Raw genomic sequence first — 23,572 nt, 5'->3', positions numbered from 1 at the left:
GCTCCCGCCCAGAGTTGGGCACAGTCCTTCACGTGATGTTCACCTCCCGCGCCACACGCTCAGCTTGGATCCAAGTTAGGTGCACAGTCCTGTCGTACAGACCACTTTAGGTGGTTCCGACTCGTAGGTGACCCGCGATTATTCGCACAGCCTTCATGTGATCGTAGCACTTGAGCGTGTATATATATATATATATATATATATATATATATATATATATATATATATATATTACACCCAGGCCTGTCGTACATACCACTTTAGGTGGTTCCGACTCGTGTGTAGGTCCAGTTAGTGAGATTTAGATTTGAGCTCTAGATTCAGCTGTACAGGTCACGTTAGGTGACTCCGGCTGACAGTTTATATGATTTGGATGTGATATTACCTGAGCATTTGCATTTCATTTGAGGTCCTGGCATAGCATATTCTTGAGCATTGGTATATATATCTATATATCTATTTTTCTGGGAAGTATACAGGTTTTACGGCGAGGGGTTAGAACGTTTTTATTAAATGGTTTTCGAAAAGCTTTGTTTTTGCCCACTCACGCTTTTGTTTTGCGCCCCTCCAGGTTTTAGTTGGCTACCACGTTTAGTGGTTTCCCTGAGGATTCTCCTGGCATATCTGAGAGACGATCACCAGCGTAGGACCACCTTCGGGTGTACTTTTGTTGTGTCATTTTCTCCCGGACTGCTTTAGGATTTATGCTCTGAACTAAGTGTCGCACTTACGCTTGCACTTGTTTTTATTATTTTATGTAAGCTAGTTTTATTTATCCGTACTATTTATATTACTATTTTACTTGCTTCCGCAATGTGCACATGGTTACGTCACTTCCACGTGACGGCCAGCATACCCTGATCTCGATCGGGGTGTGTCAAATCAACACTCTTAAGCCGACACGTGTTGAAACTAATTGGGACTCATATACACTACAACCAATGAGAGTGCACCACATCATCACAAAGTGATGCCATATAGGCAACAAAGGAGTAGGCCACGCCCATATATGCATATCTAAATCGTAAAAAATTGTGGTGCATACGGTTTCGTCTTCAATTTATTGTCTTCCTATTTTAAGTGGCTCTCTTTGCTGATTAATATATTATAGAGTAATATTATTGTTTGTAATAAATTTTTTTTAAAGAAATAGAAATTATAAAGGAGAAAAGAACCAGAATATTAATATACGTGAGCTTCCCGGATTTTTCCTCCTCTTCGGAGGAGAAGTGAACAAAATAAAGCACGAGGTGTGCAGCTAGCATTTTTGAAAACCCTTGCAAACGTGTCACCCTTTAGTCACTAATACAATACCCCATCGTGGGTCCCCAAACGCATTCTCTTAAAAAATAATGAAAAATCCAAACCAACACGACCGTCCTCCACTTGTATATATTTCCCACAAGCAATCCCTCTTCTCTCGATCAGCCTCAACAATCATCTTTCTCTCCATCCTTCCTACAACTTCTTCTCCTTGATTTCTCACCCAACTTCCCACCACATCCTCCAAATCTTTCTCCAAATTTAGCATTCCCAATTCGGTGCCAGAGCATCCCAAACCCATTCAATACTATTATAAATTGTGTCCTTTTAATTTGTTCGTACTTAGCTAGTTGTTCGGAATCACTCCCCTTTCATTTTATCCGAAATCACTTCCCTTTCATTTTATTATGGGTAACGTTGATTACGCGCACCCTTCAACCAATGTGGAGAACTCTCCACACCGAGTAGAGATCCCACCAGCTCAACCTTTCATCAAAACATTGAAGTCTTCTCTCGAGGAGACCTTTTTTCCTGATGACCCTTTGAGGCCGTTTAAGAACCAACCTGCTTCAAGAAAATTCATTCTTGGCTTCCAGTACTTCTTTCCCATCCTTGAATGGGCGCCTCGCTATACACTCGATTTCTTGAAATCCGATCTCATTTCCGGCATCACCATCGCTAGCCTCGCGATCCCTCAGGGGATTAGCTATGCCAAGCTTGCTAACTTGCCACCAATTCTTGGCCTATGTAAGTAGCCTTTTTTAAAAAATTAGTCTCATTTTTTTTTCTTCATGTTATTCACGCTCTCAATTTGTTGTTCAGTGTTCAAAAAAAAAAAAACGTGCAGATAAGATTATGGGGTCGGAATAACTTTTTTCTTTTTTTTTTCTTCAATTTTAACGTGAATGGATTAATAATTATGTCACATGTGTCATGTGCGAGTTGCGTTGTGATAGATTATTGAACTTTGATTCTTTTATTGAGTTAAAAATAATTAATAATGTAGATTCAAGCTTTGTTCCACCATTGATTTATGCCATGATGGGGAGCTCAAGAGATTTGGCTGTGGGGACTGTGGCTGTGGCCTCACTTCTCACAGCTTCAATGCTGGGGGCTGAGGTCAATGCCGCAGAAAACCCTACCCTTTATCTTCACCTTGCCTTCACTGCAACCTTCTTCGCCGGAGTTTTCCAAGCTTCCTTGGGTTTGTTGAGGTCAGCAATTACTAAAGATTCTATTCATTTTAACTATAATTAGCTAATTAGAAGCAACTTATTAACTTTCCAAAAAAAAAACAAAAAGCAACTTATTAATTTAAGTAGTGGGAACAACAAAACAAGCTCAAATTGATCGAAAAAGGTTAAGTTTTTACTGAAACATCTTGTACTTATATATATTTCTGGATTTTTTGTCTTTTATGAGAATTTGACTTTGTCCTTGTTCAATTATGAATAGACAAACGCTAATTTTTGTAACTGATTGTATTCAAGAATCTACAGAGAGTGATCGATCACTGTCAGCTTCATATATAGATTGGAAAATACACAAGATATGGATAGAAAGAATATAAAAATTATAGTCCCAAATTTTTTTCTTTCTATTTTTGGTATGTATTTCATATTTTACAAGGGAGCTGAGACCGCAAATTTGCTTATATATATATATATATATATATATATATATATATATATATATATATATTTCTAATAAACAATTAATTTCGTGTATATATATACATATACATATACATATATATTTATATACGTGGTTGATTTTTAATTTGATTCGACTGGATTTTTGCAGGCTAGGGTTTATTGTGGATTTTTTATCACATGCAACGATAGTAGGGTTTATGGCGGGGGCAGCAACTGTGGTGTGCTTGCAACAGCTAAAAGGAATTCTAGGGCTTAACCACTTCACCAATGGGACCGATTTTGTGTCAGTTATGCGCTCTGTTTTCAGCCAAACACATGAGGTTTGTTGTCCCTTTCCTGCCTTTTCCGGCCACAGAAATATATAAACCAATATCACAAATTTATAAATCTCAAACGCTCGTGATACTTTTCTTGATATTTAATTTAATTAATGGAAAACTATTCCATGTGAGCACATAGGATCAAATTAATGGGTGTCAATCAGATGAGTGGAAATTAATAAATTTTAACTTTAAAGTTGCATATAATACTGTTTTAGAGTTATCTGTGACTTGTCTTATCATATCTAAAACTCACGTCATTATTCTAAGAATAACATTATATGTATACACTCACGAGAAAATATTATGAAAAAATAGAACTCTTACATATCTGCGTCATCGTAAGAGGAGTTTGATTCTTGAACTAGCTCGTGTGGCCATGCGTACTCTTTTGAGTAAAAAAAAAATGAAAAAGTGAGGGGATTTTTCTAAAGCTTGAAGTGTTTTTATTTCAAAAGGCATATGATGTGTTGAAATAACAATTGGCATAGAAGAATTTGAGCTAGAAAGTTTGCATCTTTGGTTTTCGTTTGCATATATAATTCTATTTCTATCTCAATGATTGATGGTTGTTGCAGTGGAGATGGGAGAGCGGAGTTTTGGGTTGTTTATTTCTTTTCTTCCTCCTCACCACCAAATACTTCGTAAGTGAATCGAACCAGCCATATCTTAAATTTCTTGTTTATTAATTTCAGATACTTATTCTTTGTATCTGCCATGTTTTAATTAATCTTGATTTAAAATTAAACTCTCTTCTGTCACGCAAGTATATGCTGTTGGCCCAAAAATTAAAATATCATGAAATTGAAAGCAGAAAAATATGGTATAATTCGATTGGATTAATAGGGCCATTACTGAAGTAATTTATAAGTAATTTACAGAAAACTATCACTGGATGGGATCATATGTCCTAATCAGAAAGTTTCTTGAACTGCTTAGCATCTCATTTTTCCAAGCCTCTATTTTCCATGGTTTGGAATCAACTTTTATATATATATATATATATATTTTTTTTTTTTTTTTTTTTTTTTTTTTGTTTCTTCATCAAAATTATCCTTTCATTTTCAACCCTAACCTACTCCCACTTTCAACATTAAGTAACAAAACCTTTCAAAGACGATTGACCTCGAGCTGCATCTGCATCCACCTTGTTCAAGTAATACTAGCATTTAGTAAATAATTAGAAAATTTAATTAATCCATGAAAAGGGAGCTTTTAACATAATATAATTATTAACCATTGTCTTGACGCTTTCTCTGGCTTTGTCCTTAAAATTATTGCTCTAGTTTTGTTTACGTTGCAACTTGTAAGCATGAAGAAAGTGAATTTTAAATTAATGCTAATGTGGCTCATACAGTTTCTTTGTCTTTATATGTTGGACAACATGATAATGCAGAGCAAGAAGAAACCTAAGTTCTTTTGGATATCAGCCATGGCACCTTTGACGTCAGTGATTTTGGGAAGTGTTCTGGTTTATCTCACCCATGCTGAGAAACATGGCGTTCAAGTGGTGAGCTTACACATCAAACTAAAGGGAACACATGCATAACCCCAATCTCTCCTTATAAGAAAAAACTTCATAGGATGGCCTATAGCTTTTATATGTCTATCTCTCTTGAAAACGATCAGAAACATAAAGAGCTCATGAGATCGTCCCATATACATTTTTCTTCTCTTGTGCAAGAGATTCTTTTATGTCATCGAGTATATATACATGTGTGTCTGCATCTCACACCATGAAAATCACATGCACATGAGGGCATAAATGGCAAACCATCTATCTCTCATGCGAGAGATTACTTCATGATGTTAGGTGTATAAACTCGTACGTATATTTATGTTTGACATCGTGTAACGAGAGGTACAGACACCCGAATACATACAGTACACACTGTGTGGAGTCCGTGATCACCAACTAGACTGGCTTAGTGTGGAGAAAGACATTAGGAACAATTTGGACCACCATAAACAGAGACAAAGTAGGTCTACCTCCCCATGTGCTATAAGCCTTTCACAAATTAATCTTGGGCCAAAACCGAAAAATGATTGTTCGAGCACTCTGTCGTCTACATTATTTGAGTCCCCACAAATAATAGCACTGTGTAGTGACTGGGTGGACCCCCAACTTTGCCTTACCTCCCATAGCATTATGTGATAGTTCTGGTTGCTAGGTCATGGTCAACAGATTCAACACGTTTCCTTTTCATTTCTTTTGAATTTAAAAGTAAAATAAAAATTCCTTCTTGTTTGCTTTTTGTTACTTACCCAATGACAAAAGGTTTCTAATTAATGCCTGTATTTTATGGTGAATATATTCAGATAGGAAATCTGAAGAAGGGGATTAATCCATTGTCGTTTGGAGACCTTGTGTTTGTGTCTCCTTATCTCACAACAGCTTTTAAAACTGGCGTCATTACGGGCATCATAGCTCTGGCTGTAAGTATATATATCTAAATTAAAACCTTAATTACTCTACTAATTATTGATTAACACGACTGATCACCATAATTAATAGCTTAAAATAATTAATAAATTGATTGTGGAATTTGTTGATAATTATGTGCAGGAAGGAATAGCAGTTGGGAGAAGCTTTTCCATGTTCAAGAATTACCACATTGATGGGAATAAAGAGATGATTGCCATTGGGATGATGAACATTGCTGGTTCTTGCACTTCTTGCTACCTCACTACAGGTACTAATTACCTACATTAATTACTTAATTACTGACAATTGTTAATGTTGAGGAGAAACACTTCTAGAATCATGTATACTATAGGGAAAAAAAATGGAATCATCTATCAACTATTAATGTTGGACGCCATAATAGTTGAGTTCAATAACAATTGAATCCAGTCTTTTTTACAATGAAATTGTGATTTTGAGGATTAATATTTGTAAAGAGCCCTTTAATTAACTTCATGTGCTAATTATCTTCTCTCATTAATCACATGAAATTTCTTCAATAATTTTCAGGGCCATTTTCCAGATCAGCAGTGAACTACAATGCAGGATGCAAGACGGCAATGTCAAACGTTATCATGGCAATTGCAATGATGTTCACATTGTTGTTCCTCACACCATTGTTCCACTACACTCCCCTTGTTGTGTTGTCTGCCATTATAATCGCCGCCATGCTCGGCCTTATAGATTATGAAGCTGCAATCCACCTCTGGAAGGTTGACAAGTTTGATTTCGTTGTCTGCATGAGTGCGTACATCGGTGTCGTTTTTAGCAGCGTTCAAAACGGCCTAGTCTTAGCGGTACGTATGAATATATGTCACACTATCCTAATGAAAATTATTGTGTGTATGACAGTAACAACAGGTCAACAAATTACTGTGGTTTGACTTATTTATGCAGGTTGCAATATCTGTGATGAGGGTGCTTTTGTTTGTGGCAAGGCCTAGGACCTTTATTCTTGGAAACCTTCCGAATTCCATGGATTACAGAAATGTTGACCAGTACCAAAGTGCAAGCAATATTCCTGGAATTCTGATACTTGAGATCGATGCTCCCATTTACTTTGCAAATACCAACTACTTAAGAGAAAGGTATTTGAAAATTAACTATGTTTATATAAAAATTAATAGGTATTTAAAGCTTGATGTTAACCTAAACTGCTACATATTTTCAGGATTACAAGGTGGATTAATGATGAGGAAGATAGAATAAAATCTGCAGGGGAAAGTAGCTTACAATATGTGATATTGGATATGAGTGGTAAGGGAAATTATTAAACAATTATTATGCATTAATCAATTCACCTAAAGAAAATAATGTAAATTATTCAATTAGTGGTACTAATCACCCTAAAATTGATTCCTTTGCAGCCGTTGCTAACATAGACACAAGTGGAATAAGCATGTTGGATGAGGTTAAGAAGCTAGTTGATAGAAGGGGGCTTCAGGTACAGTTTATAGTCTTTTATCGTGGCTCTTGGAGTGTTAGTAATAGTTTTAATATACAAAGAACACTAAATCTAACACCGTGTGTCATTTATGCATTTAGCTTGCATTGGCGAACCCCGGAGGTGAGGTGATGAAGAAGATGAACAAGTCGGAGTTGATCGAGAAAATAGGTCAGCAATGGATTTATCTCACAGTTGCAGAGGCGGTTGCAGCATGTAAATTCATGCTTCACACCACCAAACCCAACCCAATCAAAGATCAAGAACCCGGCGATTGGAATAACGTCTGAGTTGCGTAGCTAGCTTAATTGGCTTGCCTACGTAGTACGTACCAATATTTGGATTTATGTATCAGAAAAAAGCAGCATGCGTGCACGTAAAATATGATGAGGTCTCATTGAAAAATGAGGAATGAGTCTCGTTGCTTTACGTCTATTGGTTTGCTTAATTAGTGGAAAGTTGGAAGCGTTAATTTTTTTCCTTCCAACATTATGTAATTTGCATAATGTATATCTCATGACGAAACAAAATTTTATATCTCATGATGAAACAAAATGTTATGTAGATTCATTTTTGTGAACCTCAATTATTAGGAGTAGTCAACTTATATGTTATTGTCGAAATAGGTCTGGCCACTATGATTTCACGCAAGCTTATATCGACTTACATATCAAATCAACCCCTCAAGTGACTGGTAAAGAAATTCTTGTTTGTTATAATACTTTCCATTTTGAGTTTGTGAAAAGAAAAAAAAAAAAAGTGCACCTACTTTTACGAGTTTTCAAATTTTAGTTTTCATTTTTCATATGAAAATAAAAAACAATACAATTATCAAACAAGCTTTCATTTTAAAAAGAACGTAAACAAAAAAATCACATAAACAAATTTAAAAAGAATGTAAACAAAAAACCACATAAACAAATGAAATGGTTATCTAGTGGACCCTAAAATACATATTTTTCTTAAATCATAGTATTGTTATTGTACATGTGTTATTTATGTACTTATATACTTTTCACATTTAATATATTTATTTTTTCTTGTTTATTTTTGAAAATTTCTTTCATACTACGTAGCATTAAATGTTACGAACATTGGATGACTTAGATTAATTAAATTATTATTTTTTTATTATGATTCTATGAATCCAGATTATCCAATGCTCGTAGCATTTAATGCTACGTGAGGAAGTGTTTTAAGAAACTTTCCAAAATAATACACACGTATTTTTTATGTATCCGTTTCATAACGAGTTTTCTCCAATTTCAAGAGCCGGTTTTGCCACTTAATACCCTAGTAATATTTCTCTTCACTTGTAAGGTGGAGGTCTTAAGTTCGATTCTCACTAAAGGCGAATTTAAACCACATTATTGCTAACCCTATGTATCCGTTTCATAACGAGTTTTCTCCAATTTCAAGAGCCGGTTTTGCCACTTAATACCCTAGTAATATTTCTCTTCACTTGTAAGGTGGAGGTCTTAAGTTCGATTCTCACTAAAGGCGAATTTAAACCACATTATTGCTAACCCTTTGTGAGGTTAAGCCTACTCCTTATTCTTTAGTGTAGATAATATCATTTGTTTAAAAAAAAAAAAAAAAAAAAAAAAAAAAAAAAACTGGTTTAACCCAAGACCAACTCAATGTTCAAATTGCATCCACAATCAAACCAGCCCACATCCAGTCGGCCCTGCTGTCGTGGACTCCCTGTTAGACCAACAGTCGTTTCCGTTCTGTTCCTGCAAAACAAATGTGGACGACCGAGACTACCGGCTCGAACTCGGTTCAGTGACTTTCAGTCATCAAATGTCGGAAACGATATGTTGGAGATGAAGAAAACAGTTCCAATTTATTAACTTTCCGTCACTTTCCTTCCATCCAAGCATTTTTTCTCTTCTGGGATCATCAGAGCTTTACCTTCCATGGCGCCTCCGAAGAAATCGAAGAAAAGCAAGAAAGACAGGAAATTGAGGAAAAGCAAGAGCGTGGTGGTTCCGGTGGAGGCGAAAGCAGTTGATTCTGATTGGTGGGATAGTTTCTGGCAGAAGAATTCTTCAACCCCAGCAGGTTTTACCTTTCACTCAGCTCGCTCACTCTTCAGTAACCCTCTTAATTTACTGCTTTTTTTTTACTGGAAAATGTTACATTCCACGAGAAAAATTGATGTGGGTTTTATCTAAAATTTGTTCTGGAATGTTAAATTCGGCAACTTTATTCAGATTTACAGCTCAAAACCTGTAAAATGTGGTTTTCAAGTTGGCTAGAATCGTGAATTTGATCACTGAAATGGTAAGAACTCAGAACAGCACCTGAAAATGCATGTTGTTATGAAGATGTGGGTTAGGCCAGTTGGCTAGCCGCCCCCTTGCACCCAAGTTCAGATTCCCCTCCCCTTAAATTGGAGTAGGTTTTTCATACGAGCGAGGTATTCTAGTTTAAACTAATCTAAGCTGCGTGGAAGGAGATTCGAACTTGGATGCATGAGGGGAGCGCATCTCTAGCCCACGTCTGGTCTGCGTAAATTAGAGTAGTTTAGAATATATATCATCTTGTCAAAAAATGCAAGTGGTTGTGGTAAATATCTGGTGGGTGTGACAAGAAAACTAGCTATCAATTAAGTATTTAACATTTTAAAGGCGCTCTAGCACACAACTGCATAAATGAGAGTAGTTTAGAACATATATCTTGTAAAAAATGCAAATGGTTGTGGTAATTTCTGTGGCCGTTACAAGAAAACTAGTTATCGATTAGGTATTGAACATTTTTGAAGGCGCTCTAGCCGACTACTGTGTAAGTAAGATTAGTTTAGAATATATATCTTGTAAACAAATGCAAGTGGTTGTGGTAATTTCTGGTGGTCGTTACAAGAAAACTAGCTATCGGTTAAATATTTAACATTCTTAAGGGCGCTCTAACCACGACTGCATGTATAAGAGTAGTTTAGAATATATATCTTGTTAAAAAATGCACGGTAGTTGTGGTAATTTCTGGTGGCCATTACAAGAAAACTAGCTATCGATTAGGTATAATTATAAATTTAGAGATTTTGGTTTGACATCTGCAGTAGGGAAATTGTTGATTTCTATTTTAGTAGAGATTTTTAAAAGTTGATTTCACTTTAGAGAGTTTCCATGATAAACTTTGTTCTGCACTTCTGATTAATTCACACGTGTGTAGGTTCTTCAGTATCCAATGATGAGGAGGAAGGATTTAAGTTTTTCTTTAGGGTTTCGAAAAAGACTTTCGACTACATATGTTCACTTGTAAGAGAAGACCTTGTGTCGAGGCCGCCATCAGGACTCATCAACATAGAAGGAAGGCTTCTCAGTGTTGAGAAACAGGTTGCTATTGCCATGAGAAGGTTGGCATCCGGGGAGTCTCAAGTCTCAGTGGGAGCTGCCTTTGGGGTTGGCCAGTCCACAGTTTCTCAGGTCACTTGGAGATTCATTGAAGCATTGGAAGAGCGCGCGAAGCACCACCTCAAGTGGCCCGATTTGAATAGAATAGAAGAGATTAAGTCTGAATTTGAAGCATCCTTTGGATTGCCGAATTGCTGTGGAGCCATAGATGGTACACACATCATTATGACCCTTCCAACTGTTCAAACATCAGACGATTGGTGTGATCCGGAGGAGAACTACAGCATGCTCTTGCAGGGAATTGTCGACCACGAGATGAGATTTCTCGACATTGTGACTGGTTGGCCCGGGGGCATGACTGTGTCTAGACTGTTAAAGTGTTCGGGGTTTTACAAGCTCTGTGAAGGCGGACAGCGTTTGAATGGAAATGCTAGAAGTTTATCTGGAGGAGTAGAGATTAGAGAATACTTAGTTGGTGGGGTTGGCTATCCTTTGCTTCCCTGGCTCATAACTCCTTTTGAAAGCAATGCCGGCACAGCTTCCATTTCTTCTTTTAATGCCACACATGAGGCTGCAAGGTCGCTTGCAGTAAGGGCATTCTCGCAGTTGAAGGGCACTTGGAGAATCCTCAGCAAGGTTATGTGGAGACCTGACAAGCGAAAACTTCCAAGCATTATCTTGGTATGTTGTTTGCTTCACAATATAATCGTCGACAGTGGAGATATATTGGACCCAGATGTTGCTTTATCTGGTCATCATGACTCAGGATACGGAGAACAAAGCTGCAAGCAAGTTGATCCATTGGGGAGGACCATGAGGGATAACTTAATCAAACACTGGGAGCGTGGCAAGCAGACCGGTGCACCAAAGTGAATTTTGTTCTGCGGCTCTGCTCATCTGGTTTAGACGAGTTGAAAGCTCGGAGCCTCCTTGCACAGGGCGCCCTACAGATACTGTTTGAGGAGACGTTGAAGCTTGTAAAGCTTGAAGAATCTGTACGCATTTTGCCTTGTCTTCAGTGCAATTGGTTTTGGCAAATGTCAAGGAAAAACTGTTTATGCTGTCACTTTGCCCTTTTTCCTTGTGCATGTATTAGGGTTTTGGACTACAGACCGAAAGTAACATGTCGAGCCGTGGAGAAAAACTTGGGTGTAACCGGCGGTATATCCCCTCACTCTGTAGTGCTACAACATATGTGACGAGTGCTGCAAGGCGAGGGTGATATACTCCCGCTTACACGTAAGGATCTCCCCGGATTCCGGAGAACGAAAAAAACCTGTACGAGAACTTGTAATGCAGAAAGAATGTAAACACCGAACCAACAGGAGGAAAAAACATGAAAGAAAGCAAACCCCATCAGAGTGGGTTTCCTTTGAATAGAAGATGGGGCCTGAAATATACAGCAGGATCTCAGAACTAATTCAAGACCCAATACTCTTCCTTTCTCTCTCTAAAATATGGCAAAATAAGTAGAGCTCTAAAAGGTAAAAAAAAACTTATGGACAATGAGGCAAAACTAGTGCCTCGTCATTTTACTGGAAACTAATGAAATTTCTTGGCTTCAATCTCCCCTGGTTGGGGGCTGTATGCATGCACAGAAGGGCGCTTTCTTCCGTTTCCCTTGGTTGACAGGTTTTCTCACGCCATAGAGGTAGTCACGTAGAAGAACGCTTTTCTTCTGCTCGAATATTCTAGCTGATCCTTTGCTGTCAGTTTTGCCATCGATTTTCAGAAGAAGAAACTGCAGTTTCTGCACCTGCAACTGCAACCGCCCAATTTTTTCCGACCCTCTTTTTGCTTGTTCTGAAAGTCTCCTCCTTCTCACGCTCCCACTTTCATCTGGTACTTCCCCAGAAGCTCCCTCCGAGGACGGAGGAGGAGCATCTTCAACACTCTTCATCAACTTTTGATTGGCGTCAAACAACTTTGTAATGGCCTCTTCAGCTTCTTCCAGCTGCCCCTTTACGCTATCAAGTTCCATATCTTTGCCATTTTTGCTCTGTTCAGTAATCTCCACCTTTGTCTTAAGGTCTTCCACGGTTATCTGAAGGTTTGTCAACTTCTGCACATCGGAGTCGAGTCTTTCTAGGATCCTTCTCTTGTTCCCTTCTTGACGGGGCTGGGTAAATCTCCTAGAGAGCTCTAATTTGTCAATGCCCAATTCCTTCTCAACCAATGACTCAGAAGAGGGGTGTTTTTTCTTGTGCTCCTTCACTGCCTCCATCTGACCGTGGTCAGTAGGTACCACGGCCCCCTTCTGGGATTTGCCAACCATCAAATCAATGCTGCCATCCTGGTCAGCGGTCTCCCACAACTCAAGCATCTGAGCATCAGGCTCTGTGGTTTCTCTCCTGCTTACCTCATAGGATGAACACTCCGATATGTGATCAAGAATGATGTCTTTTGTCAGAACTTCATTCCCTGATCCAGCTATTTCACGCTTCTTCCGAACCCGATTTGTGGAAACATGACTTTCTTTCTCCACCACTGCCTTTTCAATAGCTTCAATCCTTCTTTGTAAATTCTGCAAGTCCAAAACACCATCTGATACCGTGGCCATTTGATCTCCATCCGTTTGAGATCTTTCAGCGTGCAGAAAGGCATCCTGGATATAAGAATACAAATATGTTAATTTCAAATGATATCCGAAATCACACCATTGAACTAGAAAACAAAGTCGCTACGTCTTAAGCTGAACAATCCATGTCCAACCACCAAATAAGCTTTAGACAGAAACCGGCTTACTTTCTGAAAATTTTGCCAGAGATAAACCATGAACTTTGATGATAAAGCATGAATTCAAATAACGGCTTGTGATAATTAAAACTTTTAACTGCCAGAGGGAGCATATAAACAGACATGAATCTTACCTCTGATTCTTCAGTGTCAAGTTTATGAGATCCGGTGTCTGCAAGCATATGCTTCTCAAGTGATGTTATGCACTCCTTCAAAGACATGACAGCTGGAATATATGCTGCCAACTGAGCTTGTAGCCCTCCATTTTTGTCTTCCAATGCCCTGACTCTTTCTTTCATGATTTTGTTCTCGATGCCATTGGAATTGCTTCTGTCTTCGAGTATCTGACATGCTTCAATGAGCTCACGGACTTTTCCTTCAAACAATGTTTCACGAATGGTGGACGTCTGTAGTTCGCAAAAGAATGTGACAGCCTGAAACAACCACATTTCTATCTCTTGCCTTTCCTTTTGCAGTTCAATGATCAAACTTTCCTCTTTAGTTTTGGTTTTTTCAGCTTCTCCATGCATTTTCAGCAGTTCAGACTCCAACTCCTGATTCACTTCGCGAAGGCTGCAAGTCTCTTTGGTTTGATGTTCATTGTCTGCAGAGAGTTTGAAAATCTGCTTCTCTTGATGTTCTAGTACCACCTTAGCCTCATCATAATTACCACTCAGATCCTCCACTAACGCATGCAATTCTTGCTTCTCATTCTGTAGCGCATTGACGGCCTGATGTACTTCCAAAAGCTCATTTTCTTTATGAGACACTGCATCCTTTGCATTTGCAATTTCACCATTCAATTGATAATTGACATATTTAACTAGCTCCAGCTCATTCTCGGACTTATTTAATGACTCCTTGAGCTGTATGTTGTCCATCCATGTAACTTCCAACTTCCCCTCCAATATTCTTACCTTATCTTCCAGGTCATTCTTTCCAAGATGAAGTTTATCTAAATAGTCAGTGAGCTCTTCCAGTTCCAGCAGCTTTCTGGAAATAAAATCTTTGAGAACAAGTGAAAAGTTATTGTGATATATCGTTTCACCAAACATGACAGACTTCTCCTCTTCGAGGCCACGATTCTCTTCCCACAAATTCGATACCATCCTTGTCAAAGCTCCTTTCTCTACAAGCATCTTGCCATTCTCTTCCAATAGATTGTTGTGTGCACTTTGCAAGTCCAAGAACTGCTCGTGCAGATCATCTATTTCAGTCCTCAATACTTCCTCCCTGCGGTCGCCTTCCACTACTTTCAACTTCAATTCTTCATTCTTCTCCTCAAGTCTTTGGGCCCCACTCTGCAACAACACGAGCTTCTCAGACTGGTTCTTGAACTCTTGGTCCAGGGTGTTTCTTTCTCTCATAAGATTTGCCGCCTCTAGTTTTAGTTGGTCAATCATTTCTATGTGAACTGACTTCTCAATAACCAACTGTTGATTTTGATCACAAGTTTCAGACAGAGATTTTTGCGCCTCTTGAAGTTTGACAAGAATGTGGTTAAAAAGTGTTTCGTCTTTCTCAACCTCTCCTGCACAATCGAGGTTTGCATCCACGTCAACAGTCTTCAACACCTGATACAGCCCCATTCTCAGTACTTTCGTTTGCAAAAGAAAGGATTTAATCTCCATCTGCTGCTCAAGATTTCCATGCTCTAGGTCAGAAATCCGCTTCTCTGACATTTTGGATGCCTCCAACAGCTTTTGACGCTCAACCATGAGGGACAAGATCTTTTCTTCCAGATCTTCTATGCATTTCTGCAAGACAAAGATTTCAATCTGCACGTTCACAGCTTTATCTTGTTCCACTTCATATTCTTTCTTCCTGCACATGCCTTCTGCTTGGAGATGAGAGATCTGCAATCCCATACCGGCCACCTGGGTTTCACTTAACTGAACAAAACTAGCATGCTTTTGCTTCTCAGAATCTAAGAAAACATGTAGCTCTTCCACTTTACGAAGTGCAAATTCTCTTTCCTTCTCCAGAGAAGAGAGTTTCTCTTCTATTTCTACATATCCTTTTTCCAGACCTTCCAGTCTTTGCCGAGTAGCGTCCAACTCAGAAACTACATTTTCTCTCTCCGTGATCAGACCAGACTTCTCGTTAATAAGCAATAAACAGCACTCTTCTAAGCTCTTTGATTTTACCCTCAAGACTTCAAGTTCAGCATTTGCATCGCAAAGGGAATTCTCCAAAAGGTTGTTATTCTCGGAAGATTTCTTCAAATTCTCAGTCATAATCTGTAACTGAGAAAGTAGGGCGGCATTTTCAGCAGCAATTGTGCCTTTTTCTTCCAGATGAGATTGACATGATTCTTCTAACTTCCTTACCTTCCCTCTAACCCCTTCTAACTCAACGTTCAAATCAGAAAGGGAATTCTCCAAAAGAACATTTTTCTCCATAAGTTTCTGCATGATTTCCAACTTTTCTAGCAGTGCGGCTTTCTCACTTCTCTCAGCCTCACACATCTGTTCTAGCTGTGATTTTTCATCCCGCAGTTCTTTCACAGATGACGCGAGGCACTCTGGACCCAAGCCGACTGACTCGACCTGCTCTAGCATAGCTTGGTGTTTCTTGTTCAGATCATTGAGTTCCTCTTTCAGGCAATAAATCTCTTGCTGGAGAGCGTTTCTTTGGTCTACTCTAAGTCCAACTTCCTCTTCGAGTTTCCTAATTGTCTCCCTCAAGATTAAGATTTCATCTTGCAGATTTTTTATTGACATGGATGAAGACAGATTGAACTCACTCAGGCTCTTGTTTTCCTCCTTCGCCTTCTGGACTTCATCCTCCAAAACTAGATTGCGTGTTTCCATGTCCTTCATAATTAAAGCTCCATTCTGAAGCTCAGAATACATAGATCTAAGTTCCTCCTGGGATTGAGAATGCAAATGCTGCAGTGTCTGGAAAGCAGTTTCCGCCTCCATGAATCGCAAACGCTCTTCTTGTATGCAAGTCCAGAGTCTGCCCAACTCCTTCTGCTTCTCTGTAAGTTCTTCACCCTGAGATTCCATTTTCTGCACCAAAGACTCCAACTCAGACTGGAGAGTCTGATTAGATTGTGCCAGCAGAATACACGTTTCTTCAGAACCCTTTAACTTTGCAATCCCATCAGCTATTTCAGAGTGTAGCCGTTGGGCCTCCTCTTGGGCACTAGCTATCTTATGCTCTAGAGTAGATTTGGTTTCCAAGCACTGCTGGTACTGGAGAGCAGCAGCTTCCTTCTCTTCATTTAACTTGGCAATTGCTTGCTTCAAGGTTTCAACTTCACCTTGGGCTTTGACAGCTCGCTCACAAATTCTTCTTGCATCCTCCTCAATATGCAGTATTTTTTCCTCCAGATTTGGTATTGTTTCTAGACATTGTTGATATTGTGCAAGTGCAGCTTCTTTCTCTGCTACGACATTTGCAAGATCTTGCTTTAGAGCTCCAGCTTCAGTTTCAGCTTTACTCGCGCGATCATTGAGCTCTCCAGCATCCTTTTGGGCACGAGAGATACTGTTCTCCAGATCAGTGATTTTCTCCAAACACTGCTGATACTGCAGAAGGCTAGCATCCCTTTCAGACTCTAATTTGGCAAGTGCTTCCTTCGAAGCTTGAACTTCAGCTTCAGCTTTGCTGGCTCGTTCGTTCAGTCCCCTGGAATCACCATGTGCACGAGAGGCTTCCGACTCCAGATTATTTAACCTCTCTAAACACTGTTGGTACCGAAGTAGGCCAGCTTCCTTTTCGGCTTCTAATTTAGCAAGGGCCACCTTCAAGTTTGAAATTTCTGTCTCCGCTTTACCCAGTCGATCAGACTCGGACAATGATCGAGCCTTGATGTCATGGGTCCCATTGTTCTGCATGCTGCGGTCTTTTTCTTCTGCATCATGAAAATTGAGGCCTTTTTTCGCCCTTCCTTCTCCAGACCCAAATAGATCATTCAGCTGTTTCAAGCCCTTTCTGCTTGTTGCTGAGTCAGATTCATCAGTATAAGCTCCATTCCTTTTGACACCGAGGAAATGGGAAGAGGAGATTCCCAGAGCATCTTTTTGCAATTCATCAAGGTCTAAGAATGCCCGCATTGGAGGTGGCATCTCAGGGGTATGGGGATCAGCCTCACTAGCAGAGGAACCTGCAGGTGAATCATCTCCCATTGCAAAGGGAACTTGGTTGGGAAATGCTTCTGCCATGGTTCTATGAGCCTGGCGCAGCGCCCCAGTTGCATGATCATATCTTTCAGCTAACGCACGGTATGCTCGATAGAACTCTTCAACCAATTTCATTAATTCTGGGCGCTGTTTATAGTACATCTCTGCCCTCCTAGCAAAGGAATCGGCATCCAATTCAATGAGCTTGATCATGTGTTTGACTTTGACATCCATATCTGTTCAAGAAGTTCAAACATAATTAACCCCATATACATCTAATACATAGAAGAGAGAGATGAGGGAGAGAGAACAATATTGCTGTTATGAACAGAACATCGAAAAGATAAAATCAGAACTGGAAAGATGCACGAGATCAAACTGCGAAGTATTGTGATTATCTTGTTGGCAAATCAGGATCACTGCAGTTTACAAGCCCGGTACTACCACACTGATGTCACCTCGAGCAGTCGACAAAAGAAATTGGGAAACAACCGTCATACATATTTACACTATTAAGACTAACTTAAATAAGGTCTGAGTTCCATTTCTTAGCCATCCAATATCCCATATTTGTTGATGTAACAGTTTAGGAAAAAAGAATTCGTTATACATTATGAACATTTCTCGATAGGAAGAAGTTAAAATCATGTCACAATATGCAATGCAGTTGATCAAATATGTATGGTGTCCGACGAGACAGCATTACTTCACTCTACATATGTGAGAAACGCAGCAACAAAACAGCAAATCAAACCAGTCATCTGATGTATACCTGTAAGATTTTCCTGAAGCCATCTCGAATTCTTTGGGCTTATGTGGCTATCCCACCACCAAGAATACTTGCGTCTAGAGTCTGCCTGCAACGCGGTAGCCATAACTCTGGCCAATAACAGCACCACCTTCGATACTGCTTTTGTGATACTCCGATCCACAAACCAACAAAAACCGAAACCAAGATGGATAATTCAACAAATGACCTGATAACCAGGCTCTATACCACCAGAATTCAGTAATTCTCGGTAGGATGAAGCCTCGTATACTCTGACTTCTCACACGATCAAGCCTAATCACCAAAATCCACAATCGAAAATCAGATTAATTTATAATTTAGAACAACATGGTGGGTGAGATCAGATTCTTAAGAACATGGACTAAACTAGAAAGATCACAAAAGGCAAGCAATTACCTGATCAGTAAAACTCTGGTCCGGAATCATATGCTAAAACTGAATGATACGATTCTACAGAAATACCTGATCAGAGACAAACCAAGAGCCAGATGGTCAGAATTTAGTTAAAAAAAATCAACAAATTCACAAGCTTCATAGAATCACCAGATTTTGAAGCAATAAACTAAAAACGCAATTACAAATCAACCCAATTCCTTAAAAAATTACAGAAAAACAAAAGGATCAAACTTTTACTTACCCAGGAACCAAAAATTAAAAATTTAGTCAAACGAAAGTCATGGGTAGCAGGATCAAGCCCAAATAAACCACCAAACGCATTTTCCCACGAAGATTTAGACAATGGCATCAATTTTCTCAGCAGAAGAAGCGAAAACTGCAGAAAAAGGATCAAAATAACTTACCCAGAAGCAAAAACGATCACTCAAAACAATTTCTCTTCTTCCTTAATTTGCGTTTGCGATTGGCGACAGCAGCAGCAGCGAAAAAAAAAAGCACTTCCAGCACCAGCTGCTTTTGCTTTACTCTTTTCTCACCCCATGGCTGATAGATCGCAACGTATCCGTCACAGAAACTGCTTTCTCTGTTTTCTCTCTCACTACGTTCTGCTTTTGCCTTTTATGCTGTGTATTACCAAAGAAAAAGGTGGGTGGACAGACCGGAAACAGTAAAAAACAGCGACTGCAAAACAAATGGTAAAGAGAAAAAAAAAAAGCTTGAAGTTAATGCTATTTTTAATCCATTTTTTTTCAGATTTTTGTTACCAATTTCGGTTTTCACTTTGATTTGGAAAATCTTGAGCATTTGCAGTTTTGTTTTTCTGATAGTAAAACCTACTGATTCTTGTGAAAATGGCTGGGACTCAGTGAAATGACTAAAATGTCCTTGGTTTGGAAATCAAGAATGATTTTCTTTCCTTGGGGTTTGTTGATGTTTGGCTATGATTTTGTGCATGTTTTAAAGATAGTGTTTTTGGTAGGATTGAGATCCACTCCGAATCCGAATCAGCAGATCAACAGATTTTTACTTTTGATAGAGAGAAAAAAATTCGAACTGTCCAAGTTTTTTAAGTTTTTTTTTTTTTTTTTTATCAAAAAGTTTGAGTTTTATGAAATGAGTAAATATGATAGTTAATAAGGATCTAAGATTAAAATTGGATAATTCAGATTTTTCGATCCGCAGACTTCAAACACAGTGATTTAGAGCCCATTTCTAGCCTTACCAAAATTACCAAGAGCCTTCCAAATTTTTTATTGTTTTATTATTTTTTTCTTCCATTGCACATTATCTTAGTTGTCTCCTTTATTAGAATATGAATTTTAGACACGACTATGACTCCCCAATGGTCGGTCAGATGTGACCATGCCTATCATCCTAATGTCATATTATATTCAATGTGGCAAATAAGTTGTCTAATAAGCAATATTAAATCTTAGACCATAGTTATTCTAATAGATTAACGACTGCTTAGCTTAATCGAGTCTGCTGACTTTAAACGGTATTATATTTTTATATATATATATATATAACTAACTTATAAGTTATAACTACAATTTTTATCTGGTTAATAAGATTACTGAATTTTCCTTCCCGCATAGTGAATTTGGAGAATACGACTACTTTAGTAGAAATCAAAGTCGGGAGTTTGGTCACTTAATTCCCATGCACCTTTTTTTTTTTGAAGAAAATGTACGATATTCATTAAGCAAATTAGAATACGTATAAATTGAGAATAGTGTGCATAATAGGCCTCGATAAAAACTTTGTCGGGAATTTCAACCCGGTCGAAGGAAAAAAAAGTGTTCTATACAACAATAGAACCTATCCTCAAATGAGCAATAGAAAGAAAAATTACAAACTATCTTCGAATAAAATATCCCTAAGCAAATCCGAAGGCGCCTTGAACCACACAAATTCTTGAGAGCTACTAAGTCCCATACGAGCAAGTCGATGCGTTGTGGAATTACATTCCCGATGAACATGGTTGATCACCGATTTTGGCAATCCTTTGAGAAAGAAACAATGTGAGGAAAAAAAAAAATCTATCTTGAACTTCCAACTTTTAGTTGTTGGTTTATTTAATGGTTTATAATTCATAAACAATAATTTTGATTAAGTCATTCTGCACTACGGTTTGGTGATATTCCTCTTCAGTTATAAGTGAAAGGTTTTAGGTTCGAATCTCATAGGTGGCGAATTCGATACCAAATTAGGTTGTCCATTATGTAGTTTAGCTGAACTCTCTCTCCCCTTAGTAAAATACATCTTTGTACTAAGAAAAAAAATTATGATTAAGAATATGATTTGTAAACAATAAAAGCATACATTTAGTCTAGTTTGGTATTGTTGTGCTTTAAAATAAAATAAAATAAAAAACTGCTTCTGTTGTGTTGTAAGAATAAACAGCTGTAAAATAAAGTTGTTGAATGTCTCATAAACTTTTTTTTTTTTTTGTAAAAGTACTTTTAAAAAAAACAATGTTTGAGTGTTTAATAAACTTTTAAATAAATTGTTATGAATATGTTAAATGACTAAAAAAGATACGGTATTAATGTGATATAATAATTGTCAAATAGAATAATGTAGGGACAATGACTGTAATTTTGTAAAATATGTGGGGTATACTTGCTATTTGAAATTTTTATTAAATGGGCACTGATTACGATACTTTAGACTCTACTTCTGCTTTTCTACTATCAGTGACAGCAGTATTTCAAAAAAACATTTTTGTTATTTTATTAAACACATTTGATGTTTCAGATTTTTTTGAGTAAGCTATTTTTTTTAAAACATCACAATCTCAAATCAATCCTTAATAATAGATTATCCTAATAATTAGAGTCTCCTACTTTAATCTGTTGTGTTTCATGTTCAAATCCAACTCTCTCTGTTAACATACTGCAAAACGTCGCTTGTATTAAAAAACTTAAAAACATACATTTGAGTAGCATACCTACATTCTTATTTAGCATTTGGCAGTGAAAGGGCGTTATGGTAAACAGACCGGAAAAGGAACCGAGAATCTTTCTGATACTTGGCAGAAATGACACGGTGTCAAAAGGTGGGCGGTGCGGCTGCAAAGCTAGGACGGTCGTCATTTGTCACGCGACTAATAAAATTCTCCATATAAAAATTGTCAAATTCTAATTCTATCCACACCCTCTTGTCCATATTAGTATGGATCGAGTGACATTGTGTAGACATTACGATCTCGTTTGAAAATACTGTTAAAATAATTTAAGTATTTTTTTTTTAAAGAAATTGAGCTTCAAAAATATTTGAAGTATTTTCTTATAAATTACTTGTATTTTTATTAAGAACTAGTTTAAAAAAAATTTCACCAAAAACACTATTAGTTATTTTAAAAGAAACCTCAAATGAGTCATACATTTATAGATAATATAGACTCTACATTTTTTAATTTTAATCGCCAAAGTGTCAGCAAAAAAATCTTAACGGTCATGTTTGATTTGACTTTCAAAGGTGTTTGGATTAAAGAGTAACAACTAGGTATATAATTGGTATCTTATTTTTTTTTAACAAATAATATTATCTATACTAATAAATAGATCAGTAATGATGTGGTTCAAATTCGTCTTTAACGAAAATTGAATATAAAATATTTCACTTATAAGTAAAAATAAATATAACCAAACTATATTAATAAGCAAAATAATTAGTATCGGAAGAAAAAAGAAAACTGAAGAACTCTTAACTACCTTATTCACCCAACAAATAATGAAATTCCAAATTTCCAACTTCCAACTAAAAAGACTTGACAGTTGCATGCTATTTGACAGCAGTCCTTGCTACGGATTATAAATAGGCTGCAAGTCTTTTTCCTAAGAGAGGGAACTATGTTTTTGACACGGCTCCTAATAATATTAAAATGGTTTAGAATTAGATGCTCAGAAACATGTAAAATGTGAAATGATTAACAAATAATTGACCTACTTTTTAATTTCCTTTTATTTATCATGGGATGTGCTATCCACACATATTTTTTTTACTTCTCATACATCCTTTATTACTTTATATCCATTAATTTTCTTCAATTCATCCGATCAAACGGTCTAAAATTAGAAGGGTGAGGATATCATACCCCTTTATCATAAGGTAAAATTTTATTGCCAACACACTATACATACAAAACTAAAGGCTCATATACACGAAAATCTCAAAGCAACAAATCCACCTAAAAAAATAACAAAAGAAAAGGCCAACCCAAGAGTTGATGTCACATCCCGATCCATGCCCCTACCATATTCCGGGATCGACTCCGTCGTAAAAGGCCTCGCACTAGGTAGAGATGGGAATATACATATAAGGCTTACATTATCCACTCCCCTGGTTGATGTGGGATGTTACAATCGACCCCCTTAGGGGCACGGCGTCCTCGTCGGCACACATCCGGCCAGGGATTGGCTCTGATACCAAATTGTCACATCTCCGCCCAGGCCCCTACCACATCCCAGGCTCGACTCCACCGTAGCACGATATTGTCCACTTTGGGCCCCAACCATACCCTCACGGTTTTGTTTCTGGAAACTCACACGAGAACTTCCCAGTGGGTCACTCATCATTGGATTGCTCTCGCACGCTACTCGCTTAACTTCAAAATTCCGATGAACTCCGAAGCTAGTGAGCTCCCAAAAGGCCTCGCGCTAGGTAGAGATGGGAATATACATATAAGGCTTACATGATCCACTCCCCTGGACGATGTGGGATGTTACAGTTGAGCCCAAAATAGAAAAACACACAAAAACCCTAAATGCATGGATCCTCTTCTGTCATCGAAGCGCTTGCCACCGACCACAAACCAACCCCCTGAAAACACCTAAGAGAAAACCCAGCCAAGTCACAAAAACAAAATAAACAAATTTCATCGTTCTCAAACAGACACTCCACATATTCAAATTGCAACCACCAGGAGAAGGAAGCCACTGGGAAAGTACCCCCTTATGAAACAACAATGCTAGAGTCGAGCAAGTTGAGAACCTTGGTGTATGCTCGTTATA

At 38.0% G+C, this 23,572-nt stretch overlaps 3 protein-coding genes across 3 annotated transcripts; 2 read left to right on the top strand and 1 right to left on the bottom strand.

Annotated features, from left to right (window-relative positions):
- Positions 1-1,442: 1,442 nt before the first annotated feature.
- On the top strand, positions 1,443-7,776 carry LOC137742700 (sulfate transporter 3.1-like). The gene is made up of 12 exons (XM_068482635.1): positions 1,443-2,010; positions 2,270-2,477; positions 3,067-3,238; positions 3,817-3,882; positions 4,635-4,748; positions 5,558-5,674; positions 5,805-5,931; positions 6,213-6,499; positions 6,600-6,790; positions 6,874-6,959; positions 7,070-7,146; positions 7,248-7,776. Exons 1-12 carry the CDS (start codon positions 1,671-1,673, stop codon positions 7,434-7,436), a joined length of 1,974 nt encoding a protein of 657 aa, XP_068338736.1. The 5' UTR covers positions 1,443-1,670; the 3' UTR covers positions 7,437-7,776.
- Positions 7,777-8,822: 1,046 nt separating this feature from the next.
- Positions 8,823-11,612, top strand: LOC137743825 (protein ANTAGONIST OF LIKE HETEROCHROMATIN PROTEIN 1-like). The gene is made up of 2 exons (XM_068483758.1): positions 8,823-9,210; positions 10,321-11,612. The coding sequence occupies exons 1-2, from the start codon at positions 9,066-9,068 to the stop codon at positions 11,373-11,375; spliced, it is 1,200 nt and encodes a 399-aa protein (XP_068339859.1). The 5' UTR covers positions 8,823-9,065; the 3' UTR covers positions 11,376-11,612.
- A 227-nt stretch (positions 11,613-11,839) lies between these two features.
- LOC137743823 (protein NETWORKED 1D) lies at positions 11,840-19,156 on the bottom strand. The gene is made up of 5 exons (XM_068483757.1): positions 18,959-19,156; positions 18,555-18,620; positions 18,141-18,431; positions 13,373-17,604; positions 11,840-13,107 (listed from the first exon to the last, which is right to left on the bottom strand). The coding sequence occupies exons 3-5, from the start codon at positions 18,241-18,243 to the stop codon at positions 12,064-12,066; spliced, it is 5,379 nt and encodes a 1,792-aa protein (XP_068339858.1). The 5' UTR covers positions 18,244-18,431; positions 18,555-18,620; positions 18,959-19,156; the 3' UTR covers positions 11,840-12,063.
- Between the last annotated feature and the right edge of the window lie 4,416 nt (positions 19,157-23,572).

This window comes from Pyrus communis, chromosome 8, assembly GCF_963583255.1.
Source record: "Pyrus communis chromosome 8, drPyrComm1.1, whole genome shotgun sequence".
NCBI lineage: Eukaryota > Viridiplantae > Streptophyta > Magnoliopsida > Rosales > Rosaceae > Pyrus > Pyrus communis.
This window is presented reverse-complemented; position numbering and strand designations above follow the sequence as displayed.